Here is a 12,851-nt window from a genome sequence, read left to right on the forward strand (position 1 = left end):
ATCCTGGAGAGGAATTCTTCTTCAACCCTATTCGAGAACTAGAGTTCGAGACAGCTAAATCTGAAGGATCTGTAGTTTATCAGGGTCCCACTCCCTTTTGGTTCAAAATGGCTCATTTAGAAGGTACTAGTACTACAAATGGGGACCATTAGGAGAATGAAGAGGAACCATTTACATTCAAATTTCCTATCAAAAATTCTATCGGGGCCAGTTAGATGAAAAACATTCCTCCCTCTGGTTTGCCAAATTTTCGTGGTACCTCTAGTGAAGATCTTGATGCTTTCTTATTCAATTTTGATGTATTATGAAAGAGCTATTATTATTCTTCAAATGCTCAAAATTTTAAGTTGTTTCCTACCACATTAAAATATGCAGCTCTCAGATGGTTGATGGGACTAACTATAAATTCCATTTTGACATGGGATGACATGAAGAAGGTGTTCTTGAAAAAGTACTAGGATTATTGTAAAACCAGGAACATTAGGGAAGAAATATTTTTTATGACCTAGAAGGAGGAAGAAAGCTTAGAATACTTCCTAGAAAGATTCCAGTATAATTTTAAAAGATCTAAGATGAACCAGTTGAATAAGGAAACCCTGAGAACAATCTTACTAAGAGCCATAAGACCATAATCTCTCGAGGTTTTAAACTTGATGGGAGTAGGTGATGTATCAAAATTGAGTTATGATGATGATTGTGAGTTATGTCAATGATATTCGAGGGGAAATTCTGATTTTGGAAAAGGATCAAGAAATACCTCTTCTAGATTCACAAAATCAGTTACAGAGGCTAGGGTAACCAGACCTGAAATGGGAAACTTATTTGAAAATTTTAAAACTGACATTCTTAGCACTTTGTCTTCATAGTTAGATGTTTTTTAGGCTAAGAAGAAGTAGGAGGAAGTGGAGAAAGCCTTGGTTGTGTTCTGCTCCAAGTGTAGAAAAAAACATCCCTTGAGGGAGTGTCCTACAGACAGTATAGAGGTATGCCGAATTTGTGAGGCTGATCATTCTACTGATCAGTGTCCTTCTCTTCCAGAGATTAAAGAAGCATATCTAGCAGATCAGGAAGTTGTTAATGCACTCTATGCAATGGCACCTCAAAAACCATGGCAGCCACGTCCTACAGGTATGTCACAACAACATTCTCAATTTCCTTATGCCCAGAATCAGATGTGGAACATTCCAATGCCTTGGCAGCCCTGGCCTCCACAAAAACCTTGGCAGGGGAATTTTCCTTACCCTGCTGCACTAAATTATCCCCCTCAAAACTTTTATTCACCATAATCCATGCCACAACAAATGATTCAGCCACAATAGCAGTATCTTCAGTTGCCTGCCCCGCCTAATCAACCACAACCCACACAACTTCCTTCCTAGCCAATATCCAATCCCAACAATATATCCATCCAATATACTCACAATACTAGAGTGGCCACCTATCCCAATTTTCCTACCTATTGTATTGCACCACATCCTCTACAGGAAATATTTGTTCCTGTGCTACAGGAATTTCCTATGTCGTTGCAGGTTGAAATAAACCTCAGATAAGGAAAAGTGGTGACTCAACCTAGGAAAATTGAAGAGATTATAGAGGAAGACACTTTGGATACACCTGAAGTAGAAAACTCACTATAACTAGTAGAACAAACCATTCCCAAGTCACAAGAACCTTCCTCACCCAATACTATTCAACCTCCTTTTCTAGAGAGGTTGGAGATGAAAATAAAATAGCCCGAGTTCAATCTTGTGTCTGGATAGAGAAATGTATGCATTCAGATCCCGTTACTCCAAGCATTTAAGGATATCACTATTTATGCAAAAATAGTGAGGGATCTATGTACCAATAAATGAGGGAGACAAAATAAGGAACCTTCTACAATTCAAGTAGGTGGAAAACTTGCAAGTCTTATGTCCACCGGATTTGTTACTGAGAAATATGCAGACCGTAAGATCATTTGGTTACCACATTTATCAATGGGTATCCAATAACAGACACTCTAATCGATTTAGGTGCAACCATCAATGTGATGAAAATGGCGACATTATCTCATATAGGATCTTTTGACTTAATTCCTACTCCTACCATGTTAGAATTAGCAGACAGGTCTAAGGTAAAGCCAGAGGGTGTATTATAAGACATTGTCATTTCATTGGATTCCTGGGAGTACCGTGGATATTTCTATGTTCTTCAGCCTAAGATCGACTTAGGAGGGAATCCTTTGATCTTGGGGAGACCTTGGTTGGCTATCACTGATGCCCACATAGGGTGTAGGTCTGGACACATGACCATCACTCATGGAGCTTAAACTAAACACATCAACCTATAACCCCCTGCCAAGCCCCTCCTAAAATCAGAAAATACCTATTGGGATGATGAAGAATAGAATTTAGAGGATATTCACCCAGTGTTGACAATAGCCCAAGCCATGAGCCTTAAGGAAAATTCGAAGGAAAATCTGATAAATTATCCTATTTCTAATCTTGGTTTTTCACCGCATTTAGAAGGGCATTCTAGTCCTAATCTAAATATCATTACTAACCTGCAAAACTCTTATGAATATAATATAGTAGTTGAATTACATTCATCCCTCTTATCTGCATTTCTTTTGAATTCAATGACTGAATGTGGAGGTAAGGTAATTGAATTTTTTCTGGAAAAACCCTAAATATCAATTCTACCTTGACTCCTGAATAGGAGGAACAATTAATTCAAACATTGAAATATTTTTCGAATACATTTTCTTGGGAATACACAGACATGAGGGGTATTCACCTGGATACATGCATTCATCATATCTACATAGAAGGAAATTCCAAGCCTGTGAGACAACCATAAAGGAGAATGAACCCCGCTTTGAGAGAAATTGTAAAAAATGAGTTGCAAAATTGTTAAATGTAGGGTTCATTTATCCTATTTCAGACAGCCAGTGGGTATCCCCACTGGTTATCATCCCTAAAAAGAATGGTAAATTGCGAGTGTGTGTGGATTATAGGGAAATAACAAAGCTACATTAAAATATCACTTTCCCTTACCTTTTATAGACCAAGTGTTGGACACTCTAGCAGGGAAGAAATATTTTTTCTTCCTAGATGGGTTCAGTGGATACAACCAAATTAGGATAGCTCTAGAGGACCAGGAGAAGACGAAATTCACATGTCCCTAGGGAACCTATGCATATAAGGTCCTACCATTTGGTTTATGTAACGTGCCAAACAAATTTCAGAGGGCAATACTTGGTATTTTCTCTGATATTTTACATGATTGCGTAGATGTTTACATGGATGATTTTGCAGTAATGAGTGATACTTTTGAAGAAGCTCTACACAATCTTAGGAGAGTTTTTCAGAGATGTAGAGAAACCAATATTTCATTGATTAATGAAAAAAAAATTATGATTATGACTGAGGGTATTGTTTTGGGTCATCATGTTTCTGCTGCATGAATTAAAGTGGGTCCCACTAAGATCGAAGTAATTGAAAAGTTGCCCCCACCAACCAGTCAATTTTCCTTTTACATGTAGGCTACTACAAAAGGTTTGTTGAGAATTTTACAAAGATAACCTCACCATTGTTTAAATTATTGACCAAAGAATCTGAATTTCATCAGAGTGATGAGTGTCAAGCTTCATTTGATACATTCGAGGAAAAAATTTCTTCGACACCTGTCTTGAGAGGTCCATATTGGAAATTACCCTTTAAAATTTCCACTGATGCCTATGATTCAACTATAGGAGTGGTATTGAGCCAAAAGGAAGATCTCATAACCAATGCTATCTATTTTGTTAGTAAAAATTTAACTCTTGTAGAACTGAATTACACCGTAACTGAAAAAGAGTTCCTTGCTATAATTTATGCTATTAACAAGTTTAGACATCACATCACTAGTTATGAATTTTTTGTACATACTGATCATTCTATTATTCAATATCTCAAGAAAAAACCAGTCACTAATGGTAGGATTACTAGGTGGCTTTTGCTGCTATAGGAATTTGATATCACGGTATTTGACATGCCAGGAAAATAAAATCAAGTAGTGTATTTCCTATCTAGGGTCAACCATGAAGGTTATGAAATTCCTAATCAATGATAAATTTCGTGATGAGAATTTGTTTTCTATTTCTATAAAAAAAACCTCGATTTGCGAACATGGTCAATTATCTTGCTACAGGAAAGTTACCACCCTACTTCTCATCTAGTCAGAAAAAGAGAATTATTAGAAAAAGTGTTGATTACTCTTGGATAAAAGGAGACTTCTTTTGCACTGGACCTGACTTGATTATTCACAGGTGTGTTAGAGAGGATGAGATATATGATATCTTAAGAGCTTGTCATGATGAACCATATGGAGGACATTTTGCAGATAAGCGGACAACCTATAAGATGCTCCACTCGGGTTACTAATGGCCAGGCGTTTTCAAATATGAAAAGGAGTATGTTCGTAAATGTGATAGCTGCTAGAGAATAGGGCAACCTGTTGAAGTGGATGAAATGCCTTTACAACCATAAGTTCTCATAGAACCATGTGAGAGGTGGGCTCTTGATTTTGTAGACCCCATCAATCCTATGTCCAAAGGTAAGAAGTATATTTTAGTTTGTACTGATTATGTTACGAAGTGGGTGGAAATAAGGGCACTACCTAGAGAAACAGAGAAGGTAGTGGTAGAATTTCTTTTTTCTGGTATTTTTGTAAGATTTGAGGTACCAAGGGAAATTTTTACTGATCAGGGTACTCAGTTTGTGGCAAATATTGTGTAGGGAATTGTACATAAATATCAAATTACTCATCGGAAGTCCACCCGTTACCATACACAGGCCAATGGGTAGGTGGAATGAAGAAATAAGGTGTTGGAAACAATCCTGACTAAGACAGTGAAATTACATAAGAAGGATGATCTGATCAACTTTATGAGGCATTATGGGCCTATAGGATCACATGGAGAAACACCACTGGCTTTTTTCCATATGAATTGGTGTATGGAAAACAAGTTTTACTTTAAATTGAATTTCAAATCAAAACTTTTAAGATGGCAGTGGATTTGGGCATAAACGTTGATGAAGCATAGCAGAAAATAATCTTGTAGCTTAATGAGCTTGATGAGATTATGCAAGATGCTTTTTAGCATACTAATCTAATTAAACAACAACGGGCTAGATGGCACGATAGATACATTAAGAAAAATAAGTTCAAAGAGGGAGACTGGGCATTGCTATTTAATTCAAAATTTAAGAAATTTAAAGGGAAATTTAACATATATTGGCTTGGCCCCTAGGAATTGAGAAAGTTTTTGATAATGGATATGTTCAGGTTAAAACAATTGTTGATGGAAATGTTACCTTCTTGGTGAATGGGATTAGACTCAAACTATATCAGAAGCCCTAGTCTAATGAGGAATTTGTGGAAGAGATTGTGAAGAAGAAAGAGCTAGAAATGGTGGAGAAGGGAGTCATTCCTTTCACTACCTCTTCTTGATTTTCTACCATAATAAACTGAGCTTACTTTGTTCCTTCTCGTGATCAGTAAGCCATGAAACGGATCTTTATTGGGTATAGGTTTATTCATTTTTTATCCCAATAGACTAATTACAGAAAAGGAGATCCCGTGGAGTCTTCTTTTTCAGTATTTCAAACTCTCTAAAATTGAAATCTAGCAAGCATGAACTTCCCTAAGCTTGTTAAAATCATAAGACAGTAGATCCTTTGATCCTAAAAATAAATTATGTCGTTTAGTTAATTTTTGGTTTGCTCATGTTGGAATGATGTTGGATCTCTTAAGGCCCTCCTTCCAACAATCTTGGCCCATCGACATCAGCAAATTATCTGGGTTCAAGATTAGATACTTTTTGATGCCTTGAAGCTTGTGTACCTCAATGGAAGGTTATCTTATTAGTAGCAATGGAGATTCATCATGGCTCCTTGACTGTTGGATCCTACACAGGGTTCAACGATAGCTCATACATTCACACCTAATAGGTACCTTGGTCCTCGCTTTCATTAATGGTGATGGACCTTGTGTTGGTTAATAACTGACCTTAATGGCTGGTAATCCAATGAGATTATTACACATTTCGAGTTAGCACCTATATTCATGTGAAGTAAAGTGTACAAGAAGAGGGGAGAACATGGTTTCCTGTAGAAGGATTTCCTGCAGAAAAGCTCAACAGTTGTGTTTCCTGCAATAAAGCACTTATTTCCTGAAGAACGAATTTCCAATAGAACATTTTTTTAAAGAACCTGGGAAGTACTAATCATCTTCATTATTAGTTGAGTCTATGTAATTACATGATCTTGTACATGATATGGTTTCCAGGTGGTTTATGATTCCAAAGCGAGTGCAACCGTCATCTAAGGTACTCGGCAGTTGTAAGGTAAGATCAAAAAGGCATGTTTGCCATCAAAATAATTAAGGTAAAATGGTAATGGTATGAAATTTTTGAATTTGCATGAATACAAGTCACAACCACCCTCATGGAATAAGGTGGTGATGAGTCATTGTGTCATAACACGAGTTCCCATTCCCAATTATTATTTCAATTATATTCCCAACATTTATCCCTCAACATGGATCATGATGAAATCATGATCACATTCCGCATTGTTTGATGTTTCCTTATTATCCTACACCTTTCCTAAAATAAAAAATTCTTGTTCTTATCAGGTTTGAATTATCTCGCTTGGTCTAAAGGGCATATCAGTGAAATGATGGAACTCTGCTCTCTCCCACTCCTAGCCACTATTGAAAATGTGGTATGTTGTCAAATTCAAACCTCAAGGTCTGAGATTACTTGACGCTTACCCACAGAGTAAGAAGAGGTTGGAGAAGGCAGGATGGTTGCCTCTGTTCTTAAAGTTTAGCAGGCATAATTCAGAAGTGACGAAGTATTTTGCTCTAAACCTAAATGATGACAGGGCACAGGTCAGTAACATCATGTTCAGATTGTCGAAAGATATGGTAGCCTGAGCTTGTGGAGTTCCACACGAAGGAGAGAATTGGTTTAAAAACCAACAACTCAACAAGGATAAGTGCACACCCTTCCTCAGAAAGGAGCATGCAGGCCTGGACTGGAGTAAGGGGATTCTATAGGATTATCTTAGAAGTAAGTACTGATGCCTCTTGTTTCTCTTACAGAAGTATATCACTTGTGAAGGTCGTTTTGGGTTATCTTTCCTGTTTCATATTCATCTCCTTGACCATTTCCAAGACAAATCCTTGAATTTACCATATTATCTTAGAATGTCATTGTTGAAGATGGCTAATTCTACCAAGGAAAGGGTATCACATATAGAGGAGAACCTCTATCATCATGGTATTGTTAAAATTATCGTGACAGAGGTTTTGAAGAAACAGGATAAAACATGGGAAGAGTTTTTAGTAGAAAATTATTTTGTGGATGACAAGAAAGAGTCTGATTTACAGGAAACTAAAGAGGTAGAACCAGTGGAGAAACCGAGAAAGAAACCCCAGATCCATGGTCAATTGACATAGGAGGTTAAGAAAGAAGAGGAGGTGGTGGTGATTGGGGAAACTAAAGGGAAGAATCCTAAGTTGTCAAAAGGTTCCCCTGCTCCTGCTAGGCATTTTACGAGAAGCCAGGAAACAAAGCTAGAGATAAAGGAAACTCCAGAGGAGGAGGTACAACAAATTGAAATTAAGAAAAAGGATAAGAAGCCCCGAGACTTGTCTAAGGGGAAGCAAGTAAATATCAAGTCAGCTGTGTTCATTGACAAAGAGGAGTTGGAGGCTATGTCTTTCCAAGACCCATAGGAAAGTGGGGAGAAAATAGTCAAAGGTTGTAGAGAGCAAGAAGAACCAATTCCACCTCAGTCCTCTCAAGGGTAGCATGGGGATGAGGAAACCTCTACAAAGAAGTATTCCCTAAAGGAGATGGAGGAAGTTATCACCAAACTCACTGTGTCTGAATGGGTTCTTCGGAGGGAAAATGAAACTCTAAAGGAGAACAGCCTACATCTATAGAAAGAACTGGAGGAGTGGAAAGTGAAGCATCAGAAGGCATGCCGAGTCATGAAGAAAAACTAGGCTCAGATCACGCACCTATAGAAAAATAATGAAGAATATCAAGGTAGGGTTCAGAAAGTTGAGTATAGCAGGGCGCAACTGGATCACCTGGTTGCAGTAGCTACAGCACAAGGCAAAGAATGAATTTTTTTCGATGTGCAACATTTTTTGCTTGCATAAGGGACATGCAAGGAGCTAGGTGTGGGGGAGATGTTGAGTCCCAATTTTGTCCATTTTTTATAATGTTCTAAGGCCTTGCTCCCCCCTATTTTGAACTCTTTTTTACCCTTCATGACTCTCTTTTTGCCATATCCTATGTGTTTTGACCAAAAGGGTGTTGTGGGCTTTAAGGTATGAAAATTAGTCTAAAAAGTATCATTTCACTTTATTCTTGAGTATTTCTAAAGTTAAATGATACCTAATCGAATTATCTACAACTTCAAGAGTGTTGACCGAATCTTATGTAGATCAACTATCTTCTGAAGCAGTTCTGTGATTTCCTCCAGACATGCCATGAATTCCTACAGAGTTGTCGATTTCTTGTAGATATGTCAATTTCCTGTAACCGCTCTAATTTCCTGTAGTGATCTCGATGGTTGAGTATGTTCTGGTCAGCCTCGAAGAGAATGAAAACATGGGTTTTGTCAAGAAATCCATCTACATGGATGTTGTCCTATTGGCTGCCTCAAAACGGCCATCAAAACCACCCAGATCTTCAAACCTCTCATGGACAGCCGTAGTGGGAAACAACCTCAACAACCCAATGAGATTAGTTTGATCCATGCTTGCAGTCATGGATCAAACTCAGCATGCTTACTTTTATTGTCTTTTCCAGTTATTATTAGAAAATAGTTGCAGTATTTTAGTTTTCTTAATTCGGGCAAGTTTATGCCTCTGTATTTGTATAAATACTTTTATGTTTCATTTGTAAAGGGGGAGGATATACTAGACTTTGATGCTATTGTAATACTTGTTCAAATTAATACAAAGTTCATGTTCTACTGATCTTGTTGTGTAAACTCCTTTAGTAGTTGAAGGAGTTGTGAGTAAGGGAGGGCCCCCTTTACTCACAACTCCCATAGTTGTAGATTGTGTTCTTTTAATTATTTTCATGAGTTGATAGAGTTATTATACAACTTCTAATTCATGTTTTCTAAATTGTAGCAGCACGTTTGTGATGATTAAATGGTGAATCTTATGTGAATAATGTGTTGGGGTATTTGAATAGGCTTTAACTTTACATTGCAAATTGTTGAATTGATTCAATTGTTGTTTGATTGCTCTATTATCTTTTCTGATCAGCATCGGTGATTTTCAAAGCTTTAGAGGGATGATTAAATCCACTCCATAGCCTTTGCTTTTAAGTGTTGATGAGAAAAAGGGATATTGAAGTTGTGTGTGTATGTGATTTTGTTTAGGAAAACACTTAAAGTATTAGCCTGCATATATTTTGCGTAGCATCTCACAAGGTTACCTACCCTTGGTTGATAATTTATGTCTGTCAAATTACAAGTCTATAATTTTCCCTAACAATCACTCTACATGACTCTAGATAGAATTCCAACTCAAAATTCACATGTCAATTAAGTCAATTTAACTTAATTAACTATTACAAGTTGATATGAGAATATAATTACAATTTTAATTCACAATTTAATTCAAGGACAAAATAAATTGGAATTTTTTGTTGCTATTTTTAACATTGATGACATATTTAGTGCTTGGATAACTAGCGATTGCACAAAATCAGAGTCCATGTATGCTTTTGGCAAGGGAAAATGATACATAAGTTGAAATTCATGTGCCATGAATGAGGAAATCCTTTGTCCACTAACATTGTTGAGGATAATGCTCTTTGCATCTATTTGTGGAAGGATCCACTTGATAATGTCTGCATAGGGGAATACTGGAAACCTGCATGCAATATTATGCAATCCTAACTTCTAGACATTGATATAAACCTATCTTTCTTCTAGATCTACTTTGTAACTGGTTTCCATGAATGCATCTTTTATTGTGTTTCATGTGATATGTGAATCTTTCTCAATGAAGAGTTGAGTGTATGATAGAACTGGTAGTGTGACAGAGGTACTCTCAACTACCTCACTGGTGCTTCTCCCTATGGTGTCTTTTGAGGAAAATCTCTTCGGTGGCACTTTAAAGAAACTAATATAAGAGAGATAAGCTCAAAAAGTTGCAGTACCTATAACACAAGATGCACTCATGGCAAATATAAATCAACTCAAGAAAAAAAAATCATTCAACAATATCAAACCGAAAAATTAGTGACTGAAGGAAAGGATTGTGTGGTTTCCAGGTTGAAGGAGAGAGTCTGAGGCTCATGAACTATGCATTGCGTAGTCTCAACAGGAAAGGAGTGATCTAGAGACTTGAGACTACGTAATGCATAGTCTCAGTTGGGCAAGTTGAGGGAAGAGATTGTACATTGTGCAGTCTCAATGGCCAAGTATGAGGTTTGAGGCCTGGAACTTCACAGTGCACAGTTGTGAAATCCAATCACTACACATTACACAATCTCAGAGGCCAAGCATGAAGTTTTATACTTGACGATGTGAATTACGTAGTTGTGAGGGGAAATTGTTGTCCAAGATTGTGTTTATCTACCCATGAAGGAGAGAGAAAATTGTCAAATATGAGTGATGGGGAAGGAAGGAAAGTAAATCAGGCTCAGGGGAAGTTATATTAGTGAAAATTAAGTACCATAAACAAGAATGCAAAAGGAAAATTGAACATGCATAAAATGACACAACATCAACCATTGCTGGTGAGAAAAGAACAAGATGTTGATGCAACACATGTAAAATTTGAACGACTGATTGAACCAACATTTGTATATAATAATAGTTAAAACTCCATCTACCATGAAAATAAACATGCAAAAAATCACTCATAGAAGCAAAAGGAACAAAACCGATAGAAAAAATGATCAAAAGTGACACACGCAAAATTTATTCAGAAAAGTGTTGCAAGCTTAGTCGAAAGCTCCTTGATCTCGTTTGGAATCCTAGAGCTCCATGATTAAATGTGTAAATAAGCTCTAGATGTGTCTATTATATATATCTAGTCGGTGTAGAAATTACTTGTAGATTCAAACTGCAGATCGTAATATGCTAAAACAATTGACTTGAATCTACTCTACTCATCAGCGGAAACAATAAACGATCGATGAAATCACGAAGCATAAAATAGAAATAATTCTATCACACATAACATAATAATTTTCTGGGGAAATCCATAGCTAAAAACACCTGTTATCTGTATATTGCATTAATCAGAAAATTGAGAATATTACAATGCTTTCCTCAAGCCCAAGCAACCTTTGCACTATCTCAATCTATCTCACTACTTCACAAACTAAGTCAAGCCAATTCTTCTACCTACCAAGCTATTATTTCCTTGCATATTTTCCTATGTAATTAGCCCATATTTAATTTAGAAATTCCAAAAAATATGAATTGCATAATTCTCATAGGCCTTCCTCTGATTGCATGCACCACTTGTACAATTCAGATGATTTTACAGCTAATAGTACATTGTCCCTAAACTCCAATCTCAACTCGATCTTTCTCTGATCTGACATGCATGAGTTAATTATGAGTGAATCTTCAGTTTACTAGTCGATTAGTGTTGGTTAAACCCCACTACTATAGGTTACACCCCACTACTAGATCTCCCACTAATTTCTCCATTAGTTGGAACTAGCTTAACTAAATTTAACTTAGTTAAACTGAATTAAATCATTACAACTCAAAATAAACTCAACCAGGGCTCCTAAAAAGTAGGAGACACTATACATGACTCTAGTTAGACTCCCAACTCGAATTAACTAATCAAACTAAGTCAAATTATCTTAGTTAACTATTACAAGTTATCATGAGATGTGGAATTACAATTTAATTCAAGGACAAAATTAAATTAGGATTTTCTTATTGCATTTTAAACACTCCCTCTCAACAAGAAAGGGATTATCTACTACCCTGATCTTGCCTTTGTGAAAATTGAATTTTCATCTTGACAATACCTTTGATAAAATATCAGCATCATGTTCCTCTGTAGGTGTTAGCCTCCTATTGCAATAGGTTTCACATTTCATGATTGACTGTTTTACATGCCAAATATGTCATCTTTTCATGCTGCAAAGTTCCATATTTCCAAGAAGTTCCATTTTGAAGAATCATACCATTTTTGAAGAGTTGTACAGATAAGGGAAATCCAAACAGCTTAATCTTGGCTTCCGTAGGTTTAAATTGCTTGTTTTAGAAGATAGAGAATGAATATCTGTCCAAACAGCTTAAGCTTGGCAGATCAATAGCTAGGTAGAGAAATGAAGGAGCCCAACTACTTAATCTAGGTCCTTGGAAGAGATAAGGGTACATTTAGATAGGAGGGAAGTCAAAAGAAAAAAGGATAATTAGGGTCTGCAAGTCTAAGTGCACCCAATCAAAAAGAAGAAAAAATGCTAGGTAAGTAGGTTGGGTAAGTAGTTTTGTGGTTGCAGAATCAAGCTATGTGATCCATTTCATATTTTCAAGTGTTATATCTATTCAGATCACAATTATGAGGCAGTTTTTCATTTGGAGGAGCTCAAGCGAGGCATGTCTAACTCCCCCTTATTCTTATTCCCCAAATCATTCACTAACCTCCCCAAAGAGGTCGAGATCTGCTTGATATCTCTTAAGTTTCATCATTTGTCATATCATTGGCCTGAGTAAAGGTTTGCTTTGCTTAGGAGTACTCTTATTCACTCTATATGTCATTTTTCCCTTTTAAGTAGCCTAAGATCTCTAAACTTAGCGCTTTCTTGTCAAATTCAT

The 12,851-nt window shown here is 36.7% G+C and overlaps 1 protein-coding gene across 1 annotated transcript in view; it reads right to left on the bottom strand.

The window, feature by feature from the left end:
• Positions 1–1,122: 1,122 nt before the first annotated feature.
• Positions 1,123–12,851, bottom strand: part of LOC149249709 (GDSL esterase/lipase LIP-4-like) — a 132,037-nt gene continuing 120,308 nt past the window's right edge. The window contains exon 9 of the mRNA XM_089453448.1: positions 1,123–1,344. Within this exon, the coding sequence (XP_089309574.1) occupies positions 1,123–1,344 (222 nt within the window). The remainder of the gene's footprint in view (positions 1,345–12,851) is intronic.

This window comes from Pinus tabuliformis, chromosome 7 (genome assembly GCF_031772625.1).
Source record: "Pinus tabuliformis cultivar Carrire ecotype Pingquan chromosome 7, CPIR1, whole genome shotgun sequence".
Classification (NCBI taxonomy): domain Eukaryota; kingdom Viridiplantae; phylum Streptophyta; class Pinopsida; order Pinales; family Pinaceae; genus Pinus; species Pinus tabuliformis.